The following is a 16,273-nucleotide window of genomic DNA, read 5'->3' on the forward strand; positions in this document are numbered from 1 at the left end:
TGTCAGAATGACAATATAAGGTATTTTCAGTGTGTTTGCATCTTGAACCAGGTGATTAATATGATTTATTCTGTTCAAAAATAATATTTTTTGTATGATCCACGTGGAAACTATTTCATGTATTCTGTTACAAATTTTCATGCATTTTGTATTTCCTTGTTTTCACACAGGCCCAGAACCTCAGCCTTTTCAGCAGCCTGTGGATGACTTCATCATTGGAAACAGGGTCTGGGTGGGGGGCACCAAACCCGGTTACATTGCCTTCCTCGGGGAGACACAGTTTGCCCCGGGAGAGTGGGCAGGTGTTGTGCTAGACGAGGCTGTTGGCAAAAATGACGGCTCAGTGTCTGGAGTACGTTATTTCCAGTGCGAACCCAAGCGTGGGGTGTTTGCACGGATTTCTAAACTGTCTCGTACAGAGGGTGGGGTATCAGCCCCTACCCCACGCCCAGAGGGGCAAAGCAACGGTACCAAGACACCTCCAAGTAACCTGGCTCCTCGATCCGTGACGCCTAAGCTAGGACTGTCCGTGAGTCGCACTTCTTCAGGGTCAACGTCTAGTCTGAACAAAGGCGTGTCTGGGTCAGCGTCCACTAACATGGGCAGTGGTTCCAGGTCAGGGTTTAAGACAGGTGACCGTGTGATGGTAAGCGGGACTAAGCCAGGCACCCTGCGCTATGTCGGGGAGACAGACTTTGCCAAGGGGATTTGGGCAGGGGTGGAGCTGGATGACCCGATGGGGAAGAATGATGGTGCTGTGGCAGGCAAAAGGTAAGCTGTTCATTTTGAACTTCCATAACTGGACACCTTTGACAAACAAGCAGTTTTTCAATTTCTTTATGTTATTGTATTTTGCATTGGGCGTGATGGATTTTATCGTATTCTATGCCTGAATGTCAGTTGTAAATGACCAGTATCCTTTATGATTTCATATCTGAGACTAACAATCATATCATATCATGTCATGCTACTTTATACTTCTGTGTACAAAAAAAAGGGAAAACACATTCATCTCTTAGATAAATTCTAAATCTAAATGGCCAAATCTAGAGACTTTTTTGTTCTGGAAAACATTTGGAAAACTTGTGAAGCTGAACTAAAACTAAAAAATAAACTGAACAAAATTATGACCAAAACGTTAAGTTTTCATACAAATATCTTTCATTCGCAAACTTAAAAGCTCTCAGAAAGCAATGGTTTTGAGAAGCTTCAATTTTTTTTTTTGTAGATATGGTCCAGATTACAAGCATTGTTCGCACATGTAGAACAGCAAATAAAAATATTTCTGCTGATCTGATTATATGAAAGTTAAGGTTTCTGATTGAAATAGACCAACTGTTATAAAACGAGTTGCTCTGGTTGTGCGTGGGAAGGTTTGTCAGCAATGTGCGGATGGTCGTGGGTTTCCCCCGGCTCCACCTGCTTATCTCCCACTGTAATGCTGGCCGCTGTCATATAAGTGAAATATTCTTGTGTATGGCGTAAAACACCAATGAAATGAATAAATAAATAAACTGCTGTGGGATAAGTTGGTAAAGTTTACCTTTTATTAATGTGGAAGTTTTTGTTCTTCAATATCATATATGTTTTAAATCTTTTTACACAGGTATTTCAGTTGCCAGCCTTTATATGGGCTCTTCGCCCCTGTACACAAAGTGGCTAGGCTGGGTTCAAGTGCTACAGCTGTTGGAATGACCACACCACGGAGCTCTAAACTGCCGTCCTCAAACAGCGCGCTGCGTGCATCAAGGGAGAGAAGCGGCAGTCAGGATTCCATTAGTTCCATCAGCTCGTCGGCATCGAGTGTGTCTCGGAGCCGGGTAAGGTTGGGCATAGGCAGCCTCAACAATCAGGTACATGCAGCTTACTGGTGCACAGATTTCTTGTCGCTAACTTTTTTCTCATTTTTTCACTCTTTTTTTAAAAATTTTAATGTCATATTAAGTTAATTTCTGTCAAAAACTGAAGGATTGAAATTTGCTGTAAAAGCTGCAGTATTGTCATTGAAGCAAAACGTAACCTCGTTCACTTTTGGTTGAATATCAAGCTGTTAAATATCATGAAAAACGTGGAGCTGACATACTACATGTCAGGGCTGACAAATCTTGTTAGGATAGGCAGTTGCAGCTTTTAGGCAAATCGTCTAATGTTGATGAAAATTGATCCAAATTCCAAATTGACTTTTCATGAGCTCCAAGCCCCTCCTGTAGTATATGCGTTGTTTCAGCACCCGCACGAACACCACCCTCTGTCCTACCCGCCATGTGTTCTGTTATAGTGTCAGTTTGTTTTATCCATGCGCACCATTTCATTTCATTTTCATTTCTCATTTTTCATGCATAGACAGTCATGTCAGATTCTGTTTAATTACATGTACATGTAGCAAAATTTACGTCTGAGAAATTACTTCATGCGTGAGTTCAAATGTTGATGATCGATTTGTTATTCAAAAATTTAGTTGTTTTTTTTTGATATTCAAAGATTTGTATATGTTTTGGAGAAATGAAAATACTTTGCAAACCTGGTTAGAGAAAAAAGAAATCACAATTAGAAAGGAAGGAAGGGTGTGTGTTGGGGGGGTGGGGGGTGGGGGGCAGCGGTACTACTCTGTTCAGAAATCACATTCACAAAATGATAGAAGTGCAATGTAAAAAAAAAGAACAACTGAACTTATAAACATTCAACATATTTTTTCCAACTACATGGATATATAAATCAGCAGGTTTATTATTATGTATGATAAGGAGAATATTTACCTGCACCATGTGTTGATCATGCTTGTGTTTGTGATTTATGTGTTGTTGTTGTTGTTGTCTGCTGGGTGTGACTTACATGTACAGTGTATGTCCTTTCATGTTGTCTTCCTTCTTTCATTTGGCTTGTGTTTGTCCATCTTTGTTATACCATATTTCACACACAGATTATCTGTATGCTAGGATGCCTCACATACAAACATGCTGAAGTCAAACATGTCATTACAGAGTTCATATAGCTTGTCACTTCATATCTGGAAAAGACTAGAGAAAGAACTCCTCCCTTCAGTTCAGCATTTTCATTGGTCTTCGAAATCCTCTAAAATATTTAAATTCTTGGAAACCAGGTTATTTGAGGATTAGTCGATTTTTCCATGTTAAATATATTATTTCGTCATGTTCAAAACTGGACTGATCAAAAACCTATTAAAAGAGCAGTCAGTCTCCGCATGAAGGCTTGTACATCCACTGAATTGTAGTTGAATGAAGGTGCCAGCAAAAATAAGTCATTAGATCCTTAATTGTCCTTGAAAAAGCTTTTCTTTCATGGATGGAAACCTTGTGAGCTGATAGGCTATAATCCAATTCCTGCTGATCCATCTCTAGCCATGAGTAGAGCACTTAATAAGCTACAGCGTACCTAACTTCTGTACGGTTTTCTGCACCCATAAACCTTTTAATTAGCTAAATATTCTTCAGTAGGGTTTTCAGCCAAATGCAGAAATACATGTGAATAAAATACATACAGGTATAATGGTTAATGACCACGGACTAAAGCGACTACGAATCTAAATACATCACTGTTATGAATATCCCTGCAAACACGTGATAATAAGTGATTCAAAGAGACACGGAAAAGAAGCCTTTTTATGGGCAAATATCCATGTGTTTACCTGTGATTCAGTAGCACATGAAATACATGCCGATTTTCTTGATAGTAGAGCAGTAAAGACTATATTGCTATTTATGTGTTGCTTTCCATGTTTTTTTTTTTTTTTTTTCTTTTTCTCTCTCCATAGTCGCATGTTTTTACTTATCTTCCTTTAATAGTTAATAGAAATCAATAGGAGAGTTTCAAGCTGGAACTCTTTTGTTATCAAAGGAAATAACAGTCCTACTGTGTCATTTGAAGAATGTTAACCACAAATGACTCCTCTTTCCTTTAGGAACTTCTCAAATTCACATAGGTTCAGATTCTCAACCTTCTTCATCATTTTTATGAAACTCTTTTTCAGACACCCATGTTTAATGTGATCAAAAATAGTTGCCTAACATTTTTGATCGGTCACACGATACAGTTGGGCTGTTTCTACCTTTATCGATAAAAGAGTTGGAACTCAAAACTCCTCTATTGGTTAAGTTTGATTTGCCAAAAATATAATTAGTGTAAACACACTGTACTATTACTTTATACATAGTCATTTGTGTTCTGCGCACACATGGTCGGCATGATCGGACTACATATATATACTTAATTATGTGACCATTTTTGTTTTTATGAAAATCACTGGATTCGAACTACAATCTATGTTGGGCCAGTAGTTGGTTCCATCATCTCATATTGCAAGAAGATGTATCAAATTTCCATATAATTTCTGTTGTATCCTTGTAGATACACGTAGATAAAACTCCTTTTATACGTATCAAACATATTCTATTAGAAATTACTCGCATTTGTTCATCTCCTATCATCATTTAGGCTGAAATTATCATAGACTCACCCAATCCGTAGATGTGGCCATGATCTTGTAGATCTTACATAGTTATGCCCCTTTGGAGCTTGATGTTGCAAAGTCTTCAGTACAGGCTCTCAGCTGCCGACTCTTTCTTTGTTGTTTTTTTTTTAAACTGTTGTACTTTTATAATTTCTGAAATATGAACTACATGCATAATGCAGTATTGTGACCTGCAAGAAATATTTGTTTCTTTCTCTAATTTATTTTGCCTTTTTTTTTTCAAACATCACATTTGTTTTTTTACAAATGCCAATTTTTTGTTACGCCAGTGATCTGAAGTTAGTAAGCCGCATGGATATGTGTAAAATTATGATTTTCATATTCCAATAATTGGTTGTTATAACATTAATATGATGGACTGCAAAGGGAATTCTTCATAGTAGAACTGCTTAACATTCCCAATGTAAGTTTATCAGATTATTCAATACAAACTACTCAGAAGTCTGCCCTTTGCAGGTCCACAACTGAGAAATTCTTATTTTCTATAATAATATTAAAATAATACTGAAGTCTAACTAGTGTATTTTCATTAAGACAGGTACAATTATTTGAATGAGAGTTGGTCTGCGATGATCTTGTGGAGGGTTACTGTCATTTAACATCTCTTGTTATAACTGATATATTCGGTCTCCAGTTATTTTCTTCTCTTCAAGTATTTATCTCAAAAGCATAATTATTAACATTTTCTGGGCTGTAGGAAATTTACCAGACCTTTTGAATGCGTTTTTGCATGTTTAGGAGTATGGTAGTTGTTTAATTGAATTAAGAGAGGTGTTGAATATTCGTTGGGGTTATGCTTCGTACTTGGTTGTTGATTTGTGTTCACTGTTCTGTTGCTTGTTTTGTTTTTTATGTTCAGTAGGTGTATTTTAACAAAACTTCTTGTTCAGGCTAAATGTCCGAAAACTATAAATTTTCATGCATCTGAAAATGTCATGTTGAAACGGATTTTGAGAATAATGAGTAACAAATAAGATATGGAATGGAAGTGTTCGAAGATGTTCTAGACAGTGATCAGAATGTGGATAATTCAGTATTTGACTCTTCACCTGAATACACAAATTTAAAAAACATCGCTGAATATTTGGTAAATTTGGATGATTTTTTTTTGATCTTCCAATACAAATACTTTGCGGCAGAATTTGTCTAACATGTTGACCCCAGCAAGTATTTCATGAAGTTGAGTGCCTCTTGACGGCTGTTATAATATCGCATGCGTATATTTCTTACGGAATCCTGCTAGAATTAACACAACAAGAATTTTTAATTTGTATTCTCTTGGGTTTTATTTGCATTTCTATATACTTAGCAGACTTTATTCTGAATTTTGGTCTTGAAAGCTAATAATAGGTGGTGGTTCTTTCATATATATGCAGTTAACATCGTTAACAACTGAAACTATTGATGGATGATTTTGTAGAATCTATTGATTTGTTGAATCTAACAAATTCTGCGCCGTCTTGATCAGAGCTTCAGTATTACTAGACTGCTGTGATACAAGCATTTGAAAGTAGCAGAGGATATAGTTTTATAATAAAGTGAGGTTTCTGGCCTGTACGTTAATAATCCCAACTTGCAAGAATACATCACTGTTATGAAACTAATTATACTATGACTGTGGTAATCTTTGGTCTTAATACAGTTTGAACAAGTAAATTGTATTTGTGCAGGTACTTTATACACAGCCAAAAAATAAAATAAAAACTACAGCTACTGTGTGGTAGGGAGCATTTCATTACACAATAAATCTGACTAACTACACTTATTAACACAAGCATGATTTCATGACTTAGTGGTTTTATTTTGTACTCGTTTTTGGTTTTTTTTTTTTACCCAGCACTCTTGCCTGATGTATTTTATTTTCTTGTTAAAGATAGGATCATAGTTTGGATTGATTAGTGTAGTTTTTTTTGGCCTGCATTTATTGCATACACATTAACATGTATTTTTTTAGTTTTGAACGGTAAGCGAAAACTGTATACTTGTATATTTATACCAATATAGTGGCCTTATCTCAAGTGTTTGTATTAATATCCCGTAACAGATTTAACGCAGCGTATTCTCTTTCAACATATGCTCAAAAGTTCAACATGGAATGGTCTTTGGGTTTTGAGAAATACCCAAATTTTTCAACTTTTTAACCTCCTCTACAGCCAATATTTTGAAACATTCAGAGAGAGCTATGGGGTATAGAGAAGTAATGTGTAATTTTATGAAGCTTGCATCTTTAATGACTCAAACAGATAATTTTTAAGGTGATTTTCACAACAGCTGTATACATTAATTCGACTGAAAACCTGAAACATGAGTAGTATGTATGGTATTCTTGGATTTTTGAAACAGTGGTTATTTTTGAAACTGGTTATCAAATGCAGACTTTGTTACTGTATAGCGTACTCATATCAAGTTACCATGTGCATTGTTCATAGAAGTAGTCTCCCTTGGTCCATTACAGCACTACAGCTTTACAATGAGAGTGTTACATGTATGTCATAGATTAATATATGAAGGGTGGACTTTAAACACTACCTCTGAAGACCACTAACCCTTGCTATGATACAAATATCTCTTCTCTTGAGTGTGTTTTTAAATGTACGTAATCCCTGGCACACTACGTATACATATATATCAAACGCCTGAACATAACATTTTAGTATATAGCTTCTATGTGTAATTCCTTTAAACTGAACTTTTTAGTTTATAAAGTATATACATATATGCATATTTATTTGACTTTTTCTTTAAATCCCTATCCCAGGGTCCTTTGTTGTTATTATTGCATGAAAATTTTGAGCATTTGAGGTTTGGATACAGGAGCTAGACTGGAGTTCATTTATGTTATGGCCTTTTCCAGCATTTTGGTGACTGCCTTGTTAAAGTTAATTTAAATGGAAACCAAAACTGTTGTATTCCTGGTATTTTTTACTTTTTGTGTTTCCTTACTAACTTTCTTTTTTCGACCCTCTCGATAAGTGATGAAATTACTTTTCATACAGTATTTATTGGTTTCTGTAAATGTTGTTATTGTGATCTGAAATCCCATGACTGTCTATTAATATAAGGTTAAAAAATGACTAAATGCATTGTATTTAATGTTCTTTGAAGGGATTCAAGTTTGATGTCTTTTAATTCTAAATTTCAATAATTCCTGTGATTAACGGTGTGTTTGGATTTTACTGTTTTGTTTGCTAATCAGGTCAAGCCAGGTCAGAGTCGACCAAGCTCGTTAAACTTGACCGCCAATACCTCAGCTTTACAGGTAAGTGCGATAATCTTTCATTAAAGATCTGCGGTTAATGTGTTTGTGACTCATTGATTGATTGTGTGAATCAGTGCTGTCTCGTGGCAGAGATCTATCTGCTGAAAGTTGGCAATTTTGGCTCTTCTGTCTCTTGGTGTTTACCCGAAGGGCTCAGTTGAAGTACTGGTCGGCCCATCCCCTTGTACTGGTGTGACTGGATGACTCCTTACGCCTGATATTATACGCGTTGCAAATCTTACGAGGCATTACTGTTTACACGTGTATGATGGCAAGTCGACAAATCTGGAACATAAAGACACGGTCAGATATTCCGGAAGTGTTGGAGCAAGTCACAGCTATCTCAAAAGAAATAATCCTAAACTGCACCTGTATAGCTTAAGGGCAGACCTTGTACCTATAAATGGTTGGCCAGAAATAAAAGTGTAACCATTTTGTGTACATGTATGAACCCCTGGGCTATATTCATAAGAAACTAGCAAAGACATTTCCAGACCCTGTATTTTTTTTTCTTTCTGTGTTGCTGAAGCATTTCTAGCTTACCGTCTGATGTTTGTTTTCCTTCAGTCTGATATTCCCGAATCTGAGCCTCTACAGGTACTCGATGTCATAGGCATATAAACCAATATAATAGGTGTATGCAAGTAGAATTAGATCCTTCATTACACCTGTGTACAATCACATTTAGCTCTTCACACATCCCCCCGGCTGCTAACATTTGATCAGCGTATTTATAGCTTTATGTCAGGACCATATCTAGGGTCTCTTTGGTTCTGGAAAACATTTGGGCTCCCAAACTGGTGGCCGCCCAAAATAAGCAAGCTGTATTAAAACCAACCAGGAAATTAAACAAAAACGTGATGATTTACCAATAAAAAGTTACATTTTCATATGGGCCTAAATTTCTTTCATGTAGACTTAAAAGCTCTTAGAAAGCATCATTTTGATCCAGTTGCATTTTCAAAATTTCTTTATACATAGTCACAGTGTCACATTAAAGTTTTGTACCAGAACCTTGGATGTTTTTCTAGATATGGCCTGGTGTGTATACACACATGACATTATTAATATGCCCTTATTCATATGGCCTTATTCATATGCCCTTATTCATATGGCCTTATTCATATGGCCTTATCTGCTCGTGGTCATTTAGTAATCTACATGTGTGTAGCGAGTTGTATAAAATTGTAATAACTGAAGTTAAATTCATGATAGATTTTAACTTCTACACGCCAGGAATTTAAATTACCACAAAACTACCTATACATGTACTAATGTAATTCATTTATCTAATATTCATGGTGCACATGATCTTTTCAAACAAGTTGTTATAAGTATTTATGTATGTGTAATTTTTATTTTCTGTTTTTTTTTTTTTGTTTCTTTTTTCAATATGTAGAGGTTAATTTAGTGTAGGAAAACTTATCTAATAATGTATTTATGAAGTCATTGGCTCATTTGTAATGAGAATTTGACGGGTTCAGTACCTAATATGCAGTAATATTGTGCATATTTAAGCACAGTGTCTGGTTTTCCTCCACGCATAAAACCAACTAACCACCATCTTTTAAAAGTGAAAAGTTCTTGAGTGTGGAAAAGTTCTTGAGCCACCATAAAATAAATAAATATATAAATAAATGTATGCACAGTGTAACAATTGTGAACTTTCTGTCTTCTCATTGCTTGGGGGCCTTACTACATGTATTACTATATGAAAAATCAGTTCTGTCCTTACACATTGTCAATATCTATAGCGCATTCTTTGTATACCCGCTGGCCCATGTATCTTGATAAACATGATAAAGTCCAGAACATGAACATGTTAGCAGTTTGTCAAATACTGTACCTAGCAAAGGGCAGAGGATTTCTCCACCCATAAATGTAAGCTGAATTTACACAAGGGGAAAACATTTTGTATGCTCACAGCATTTCTAAGGCATCCTTGGCCTAGTGTTTAGCGGGCTACTGCAGCACAATAATCCATGAGCATCTCAACAATGTTATCACAGAGTTCAAGTCCAGCACATGCTGGCTTCCTGTATGTTCTAATGTGGGAAGGTCTGTTAGCAACCTGCTGGTGGCTGTGGATTTCCCCTGGCTTTGTCTGGTTTTTGTAATTCTGACTGAAGTCGTACATTAAAAGTAAAATAGTACAGCATAAAACTCCTATCAAATAAATAAATAATTCACATCATTTCACTGCTCCAGCCAGCTAATAACAGTAACGGGTATTTTAACAATCAGTAGTTCTGCCCTTTATTAACAGGACTCTCTGAAATACACATATATACAAGTATCATACTCCTCCCTACAATTGGTTTATGTTTAGTAGATTTTTAAACTCATCAAGACCTGTGGAAATTCACTGTTTGCATTTAATATACATCCACAAATCCATAAATTGAGAGATACATGTACATTTGTGAGTTTTCCTTTTGCTCCATGCAAGGGAGGCAACCAGGTTTTGTATGGTTCATTAGGCAGATAATTTTCGTTTTGCCTTTTTCACTATTTGATGGTAAAACATTAAAATTCAGAAGTCTGATAAACTGACGATTAAAAAGTGAAAGAGGTCATTGTGACCTAATACACATTGTTTTATTTTATGATATATTCTTATGGAATTGAAGGAAATTATCAGGAGTTAATTATTTGATATCAAGATGACTTAGTACAGTCTTAATAAGTTGATCAAGATAGTATATTATATTTACTTCTGTACCTGCTTTATATAACACGGGAAAAAAAAGATGATCGAGGGTGCATCGATGTACAATGCATGTCTTTTACGGACTTTCATGGCACACTGATTTCATAGTATTGGGTGTTGAACTGAACTAGGATCTGTCTGTCCACAGAAAGCTCTGAAGGAGAAAGAGGAGCATATCGAGCAGCTTTTGAGGGAGCGTGACTTGGAGAGGTCAGAGGTCGCCAGGGCTGCGGCACAGGTTGATGAGGTGGGTCATTATTCAGGCTGTCATTTGCATTTAACATGACTTTGTATGTGTATGTCTCGAGTCACTGGAAGAAACGTGATATACAACCATTTTTGCAAAGGGTTTATTCACACATATTCGGAAGGTGTAGACGGAAAAAGTTATACTTTTCGTGAAACCGTGAAATTTTCTAATCCAACCAATATAGTTTTGTTTGCTTAATCAAATTAAAAAAGGTGCATAAAATTACATTGAAAATATCTCTCTCATATGGGGAAAAAGTTAAGGAATATGGGTGATTTTTGAAGTTAAATTCACATACGCAAAGTGAAAATGATGGCACATACTGTAGCCTTAATTACATAGTATACGTGTAAACCTAATCACTAGGGGGCCTTTTTATCCTGAATTTAAAGTTTAAGTTAATGCACACTGTATTAAGGAAAGACTAATGACCCTGTTGTCAAGTTTAACAGAATGCGTGTTAGGGAAGTTGAAGATGTTAACATGAGGTTCTTGTTTCTTGCTAATTATGCGATATTGTGTGACTTGAATCTGGGACATTATGCTGGTTAAATGTTTTGTAACATTTTAGTGTTGTTGTTTTTTTAAGGGCCCATGCAGGTAGTTTTGCAGGACACCTGTTGTCTTTGTTCAGATTATTATTACTCCATCGATTTTTTTACCTATTCTAGTGTATTTTGAGCCACTGATTCTGATTCTGCTTTTATTTTTGCAACTTTTGTAACTTTTTCAGATATAATCATAGAACTAAAATGTAGTTCATTTCAATGACCTGTAACTCGAGAACTATGGGAGGTAGAAAAGTGAAGGTTACACCAAACTGTAGCTGAAGACATGCTCTTTCTGTAGCATGCCAACGGAGCTATGGCTAATAGTTTTCTCGCTAGACACGTTCAAATGACACAACCGTTTTTTTTTTTTTTTTTCATAAATACATGTTTATTCAATTGCTTTAACATTGAGTTGGGAGGCATTTGGAAAGATGTATAATCTATTGACTTACTTGTTTCCCAAAGACATTGTGTGTTTGGATATAGTTCAGTTGTCTCACATTTGACAGTGTACAGTGATAACTACGAGAACGAACGAACCCTGGCTGAAACTGCAGTTCTAGTTTTTCTTGTTTTTTGGTTTTTTAGGCCAGGTTTAAAGCTTAGGAGTTGAACTCATCCTTCAGAGATTGGTCTTTAATCCTTGAATAAAGCAGTTATTAAGTCTTGTACATGTACAGAGTTGTAATTTACTAGGCATATACGCATACAAGTTTTAATGTAGCTTAATAAATGCTCAATAGATTAATCCCTTCAAACAAGAACTCAAACAAGTTCAGTCTTGTCTGTGACATTCACACTGGGCTCAGATTGGCTCAGATTTTGTCTGGGCCTTTTGAAGTTAGTTAGCAGCACATGTACTAGTAATGAGGGAATGCATTGTCAACATAGGAAGAACTTTGCATACCTGTGCGTACTATAAATCAACTTTATTGCAACATCGAAAGCATCGGAATTTGTGTTTACAACTACTATGGAAATAACGGTAGAATGATTAATTTGTGTCAGTAAGGATTCAAGGCTCATAAATGTGAGCAAAACATGTATGTACACCCCATAGTTCTCTCAGAATGTTTCAAAGTATTGGTTGGAGAGGCTGCTGGAAAGGTTGAAGAACTAGGGTGTGTGTGTGCGATCCTGGCAAATTAACATTCTACTCACGCTCCTCAATTGCATGGTCATCCATAGTTTGATTGTTTAGCATGTGTAGATTTTTAATTTTGTAAGAGTGATATTTTTGTAACCATATCTATTAACCTGAAGAAGATAGTACTAAGTGTATCTGTGTTCTTGCTATGACGGAATACAAGCACAAGTAGCTTCCCTTCTCTAGGCTCTTTAGCTTACTCTTGATGTTCATAGGCTGAGGGCCAGCTAGCGAACACACGCTCGGAGTATGATCGCTTCAGGGAGGACACTGAAGAGTCCATTAAGAAGCTGAAAACACGCCTGGCGGAGTTGGAGAAGGAAAAGGTGGAGCTGACAGGCCGGCTAGAGGATGAGAAGCGGTAATTGGGGCATGTTTAAATGCCATTTTAACCATCTACAGCGAGATTTTTTTTTTTTTGTTACTTCAAGAAGAATATTATAAGTTTATTGTGAAGCGTTTTGTACATTATGGGGTGGTATTGTATCTAGCTGATTTCATAGGGGTCACATGAATAGCCATATGATATATAAAGGTACAATTATCTAGTTGTATTATTAGATTATTTTAAGTGGGTCATTCAAGTCCATTGTCGATTTCCAACACAACATGGATCTTCAGTGTCAGTACAAAAAATCAGGCTCGTTGGGATTCAGTATCACTCCAAGCAAAGGGTGGTTCGATGTATGATTCAAACTGATTTCATAGGATCACCTAGCTGTATGATGTAAAGGTACAATTATCTTGTTGTATAGTGTAAATATTATAAGTAAGACTCATAGTTGTACGTGGGCTCAATAATAATAATAATAATAATAATAATAATGTAGTCAAGGCATCGCCATGTAAATGTAAAAGGTTTCACAAGCTTTCAGTCAGTTAGATAATGCTCCTAGCATGTGGATCGAAAGCTTGTGAAACCTTTTACTTTTATGTGGTGATGCCTCGGCTTCATTATTATTACTGTAAATATTTTTCATGTGGAACCTGGAAAGGGTACCCACTGAAATACTGTTATCTACTGTTAGGCTATCTATCCGGGTGTCAAACTTAGGCACGTAATGTAATACAATATGTCTTGTGCATTAGTTGTGCAAGTGCAAATACAGTGGAGTTGTCTGTTTTATGCTATCTATGCTATATTTATGTATTGCGTTTGGGGAAACTTGTGAACTTTAAACTGTGGAAAGTAATTTGTTACAAGCTTAAGTAGTAAGTTTTTTGGTGTATTATAAATTTGGTATTATTATTATTTTTTGTGTATGTTTGTTTCCCCTGATCTCTGCCTGGTTTCCTCCCTCCTAATAATGGTCGTTGTTGTACAAGTGAAATATTCTTGAGTATGGCGTAAAACACCAATCAAACAAATAAATAAATAAATGTGTATGTTTGTCTGCAGGAAAACGGAAGATTTACAATTCCAGATAGAGGAAGAATCAATATGCAAAGATGATCTAGAGGTCAGTCAAAGCGTGAGTCTGTGAAAGGATTGCTTTCATCATTACACTTTTCCAAAGAACAGTCTTTATTGCTTGCTCATGTGTTTAACTTGTGGATTTTTTCGGATCAGCATGACTTGTGGGATCAGTTCCAGTCATGGGCAGGGAAGTGGTAGAATCCCAGGCTATCACTGCTTGTTGGTTGTTGCTGACTATACACTGTAATTGAGAGACAAAGTACAGCCTTCATTACATGTTCATGTACATTATTGTGACATGAAGTGATCGCTTTTTCTGTCCGTCCGTGTGTTCCGTTCAGATTTGTGCAGAGCATAGCTGGGCATTTATGAAGCATAGGATTCTTAAAGTCGCACAAGGCGTGTAAAATGACCTGAAATTGTGCACTATCAGATTATATTTTCGCATATTGAACTGTTGTAGTAGTTGTCTGCCCTTGTGCATATGTTCCAGTCCATGCAAATTTGTGCTGGACATATTTTAACTATTATCTGGGACATAACTCTGGTGTTCTATGGCATATTTTTCTTAAACTTAAACACATTATGCAAGGTAACCTGAAGTGATGCATTGTCAGATTATCTTGTCACATTTTGAATTTTTGATTGGTTGTTTGCACCTGCCCATAAGGCTGAATATATGTGTATCTTGGGTATGACCTTATAGCATACATGTAGGCTTCTCAAACTTTACACAGGACCCCTGCGGCCTAAAGGTCTAAGGCACTCGCCTGACAATTGCTGTTGCCTCCCACCAATGAGTTCAAGGGTATTTGCACACAAGTACAAAAAAATATCTTAATACTGTGCAATAGCTGATTGTGATATAGAGAGAGGATATGCATCTTTGCAATCTCTGATTGCTTTCTTATTTTTACTTTTTTGGGAGTAACATGACTTCGGGGTTTAACCCCAGCCTTGGCCAGGGAAGTAGTAGAATCCCTCCCTGTCACTGCTTGTTGTGTAAGATAAGAGTCAATAGTGCTCGTGGGCCTGTTGGTGCCGTCTTACATGCCTTGGAGACAACTTCCACCAAGAGGGCATGCAAGTACATCACACTTAGGAAAGTTTGTCAGTAACTTGCCAAAGGTAGCTGTTTTATTCAGGGAAAGCACAGTTTCCTCCAACTGTAAAATTGTCCGTCATTCCATAGTCGAAAGGAAAAAACAAATGGCTGAGTACGGAGTTAAACAACTATTAAACCAATAAAGCTGTGTGTTTCTTAGAAGATAAATGCAGACGTGTAAGGACACATTGTTTTTGTGTGTTTGATTTCAGATTAAGACAGAAGAGGATGAAGCCAAAGTGAAAGAACTGGAACTTCAAGTAAAACTGGAACGAGAGCGTGCTGACAAGCTGGAAGAGGAGATGAAAAAGATGAAGGTATCCTATTAGAACTATTGCATTCTGGTATGGTTTCTACACCTGACTATTGCATTCTGGTATGGTTTCTACACCTGACTATTGCATACTGGTATGGTTTCTACACCTGACAAGACAGTAGTAAAAAGTATTGTCAGTGCAGGATATTGGGTTTCTGTATTATACTTTGTTGTCGTGTATAATTCCCTCTTGCAATGTAAGCCTCCCACCTTCTGTGATAATCTGATTCTGAGCTCTCTTTGATGCCTTGTTACAGTCAGTACTAGAGGCTGCCCAGTCACAGAGCAAGTCCTCAGATGACCTGCATACCATGTACCTGGACCAGATAGAGGAGCTGACTCACAAGTTGTCCCAGGCAGAGAATAAGATCAAGGCATTTGAGTCTGGCAAACAGGACGATGTCGCCAAGGTATGTACAACACAAAAAGTGTGTAGAGGGTCAGTGTGAGGTTCATTTCCTGACAGAAGTTGAGGCAGTGACCAACCGCAGCACTGGCTGTACATGGAGTTGAAAGTATCTCATTATGCTCAAACTGCTGCCTTGATTTTTAGCTAGCCTGTGTGAAGTAAGGCAAGGTATTGTGAGAGAGGTGGGGAAAGTGGAGGCGTCAGTTTTGGCTTTCCAGTTAAGCTTTTTTAGCTTCTATATACTGGGCTATCATAAATGAATTGAAAGTTAGGCCCTTTTTTTGGTCCCTAGTATAAAGCATTGGTCCCAGTGTAAATTCACATTCTCAGGTGGCATGTTATCCTTTGTTTTTTTTACCTCCTGTTTTATTTCAATCATACATGGATCTCCAACATACAGCAATAGAAAGTTATGTTGTGTTTGTGTTTTTTTTTTTATATATTTCTTTTCACCGTTGTACATTTAAAAAAGGCCTACTGATGGAAGGTTGAACTGCTTTATTGATTTTAGTTTTATAGGCGTTGTGAAAGTTTTTTAATGATTTTAATTGATAAACTTTCAGTTCAAAAATTTACCAATTATATAAACTTCAGTTTGTTTTCTGTTGTAAACACTTGCT

The 16,273-nt window shown here is 36.6% G+C and overlaps 1 protein-coding gene across 5 annotated transcripts in view; it reads left to right on the forward strand.

Annotated features, from left to right (window-relative positions):
• Positions 1–16,273, forward strand: part of LOC135476137 (CAP-Gly domain-containing linker protein 1-like) — a 77,008-nt gene that overhangs the window by 16,086 nt on the left and 44,649 nt on the right. For 3 of the 5 annotated variants that reach the window (XM_064756052.1, XM_064756054.1, XM_064756056.1), the window contains 8 exons: positions 171–771; positions 1,607–1,853; positions 7,686–7,748; positions 10,607–10,705; positions 12,622–12,767; positions 13,806–13,878; positions 15,141–15,245; positions 15,502–15,654. In XM_064756052.1, the coding sequence (XP_064612122.1) occupies positions 171–771; positions 1,607–1,853; positions 7,686–7,748; positions 10,607–10,705; positions 12,622–12,767; positions 13,806–13,878; positions 15,141–15,245; positions 15,502–15,654 (1,487 nt within the window). The remainder of the gene's footprint in view (positions 1–170; positions 772–1,606; positions 1,854–7,685; positions 7,749–10,606; positions 10,706–12,621; positions 12,768–13,805; positions 13,879–15,140; positions 15,246–15,501; positions 15,655–16,273) is intronic. The other 2 variants (XM_064756051.1, XM_064756055.1) reach the window with 1 other exon arrangement.

This window comes from Liolophura sinensis, chromosome 10 (genome assembly GCF_032854445.1).
Source record: "Liolophura sinensis isolate JHLJ2023 chromosome 10, CUHK_Ljap_v2, whole genome shotgun sequence".
In the NCBI taxonomy this organism is placed as follows: Eukaryota; Metazoa; Mollusca; class Polyplacophora; order Chitonida; family Chitonidae; genus Liolophura; species Liolophura sinensis.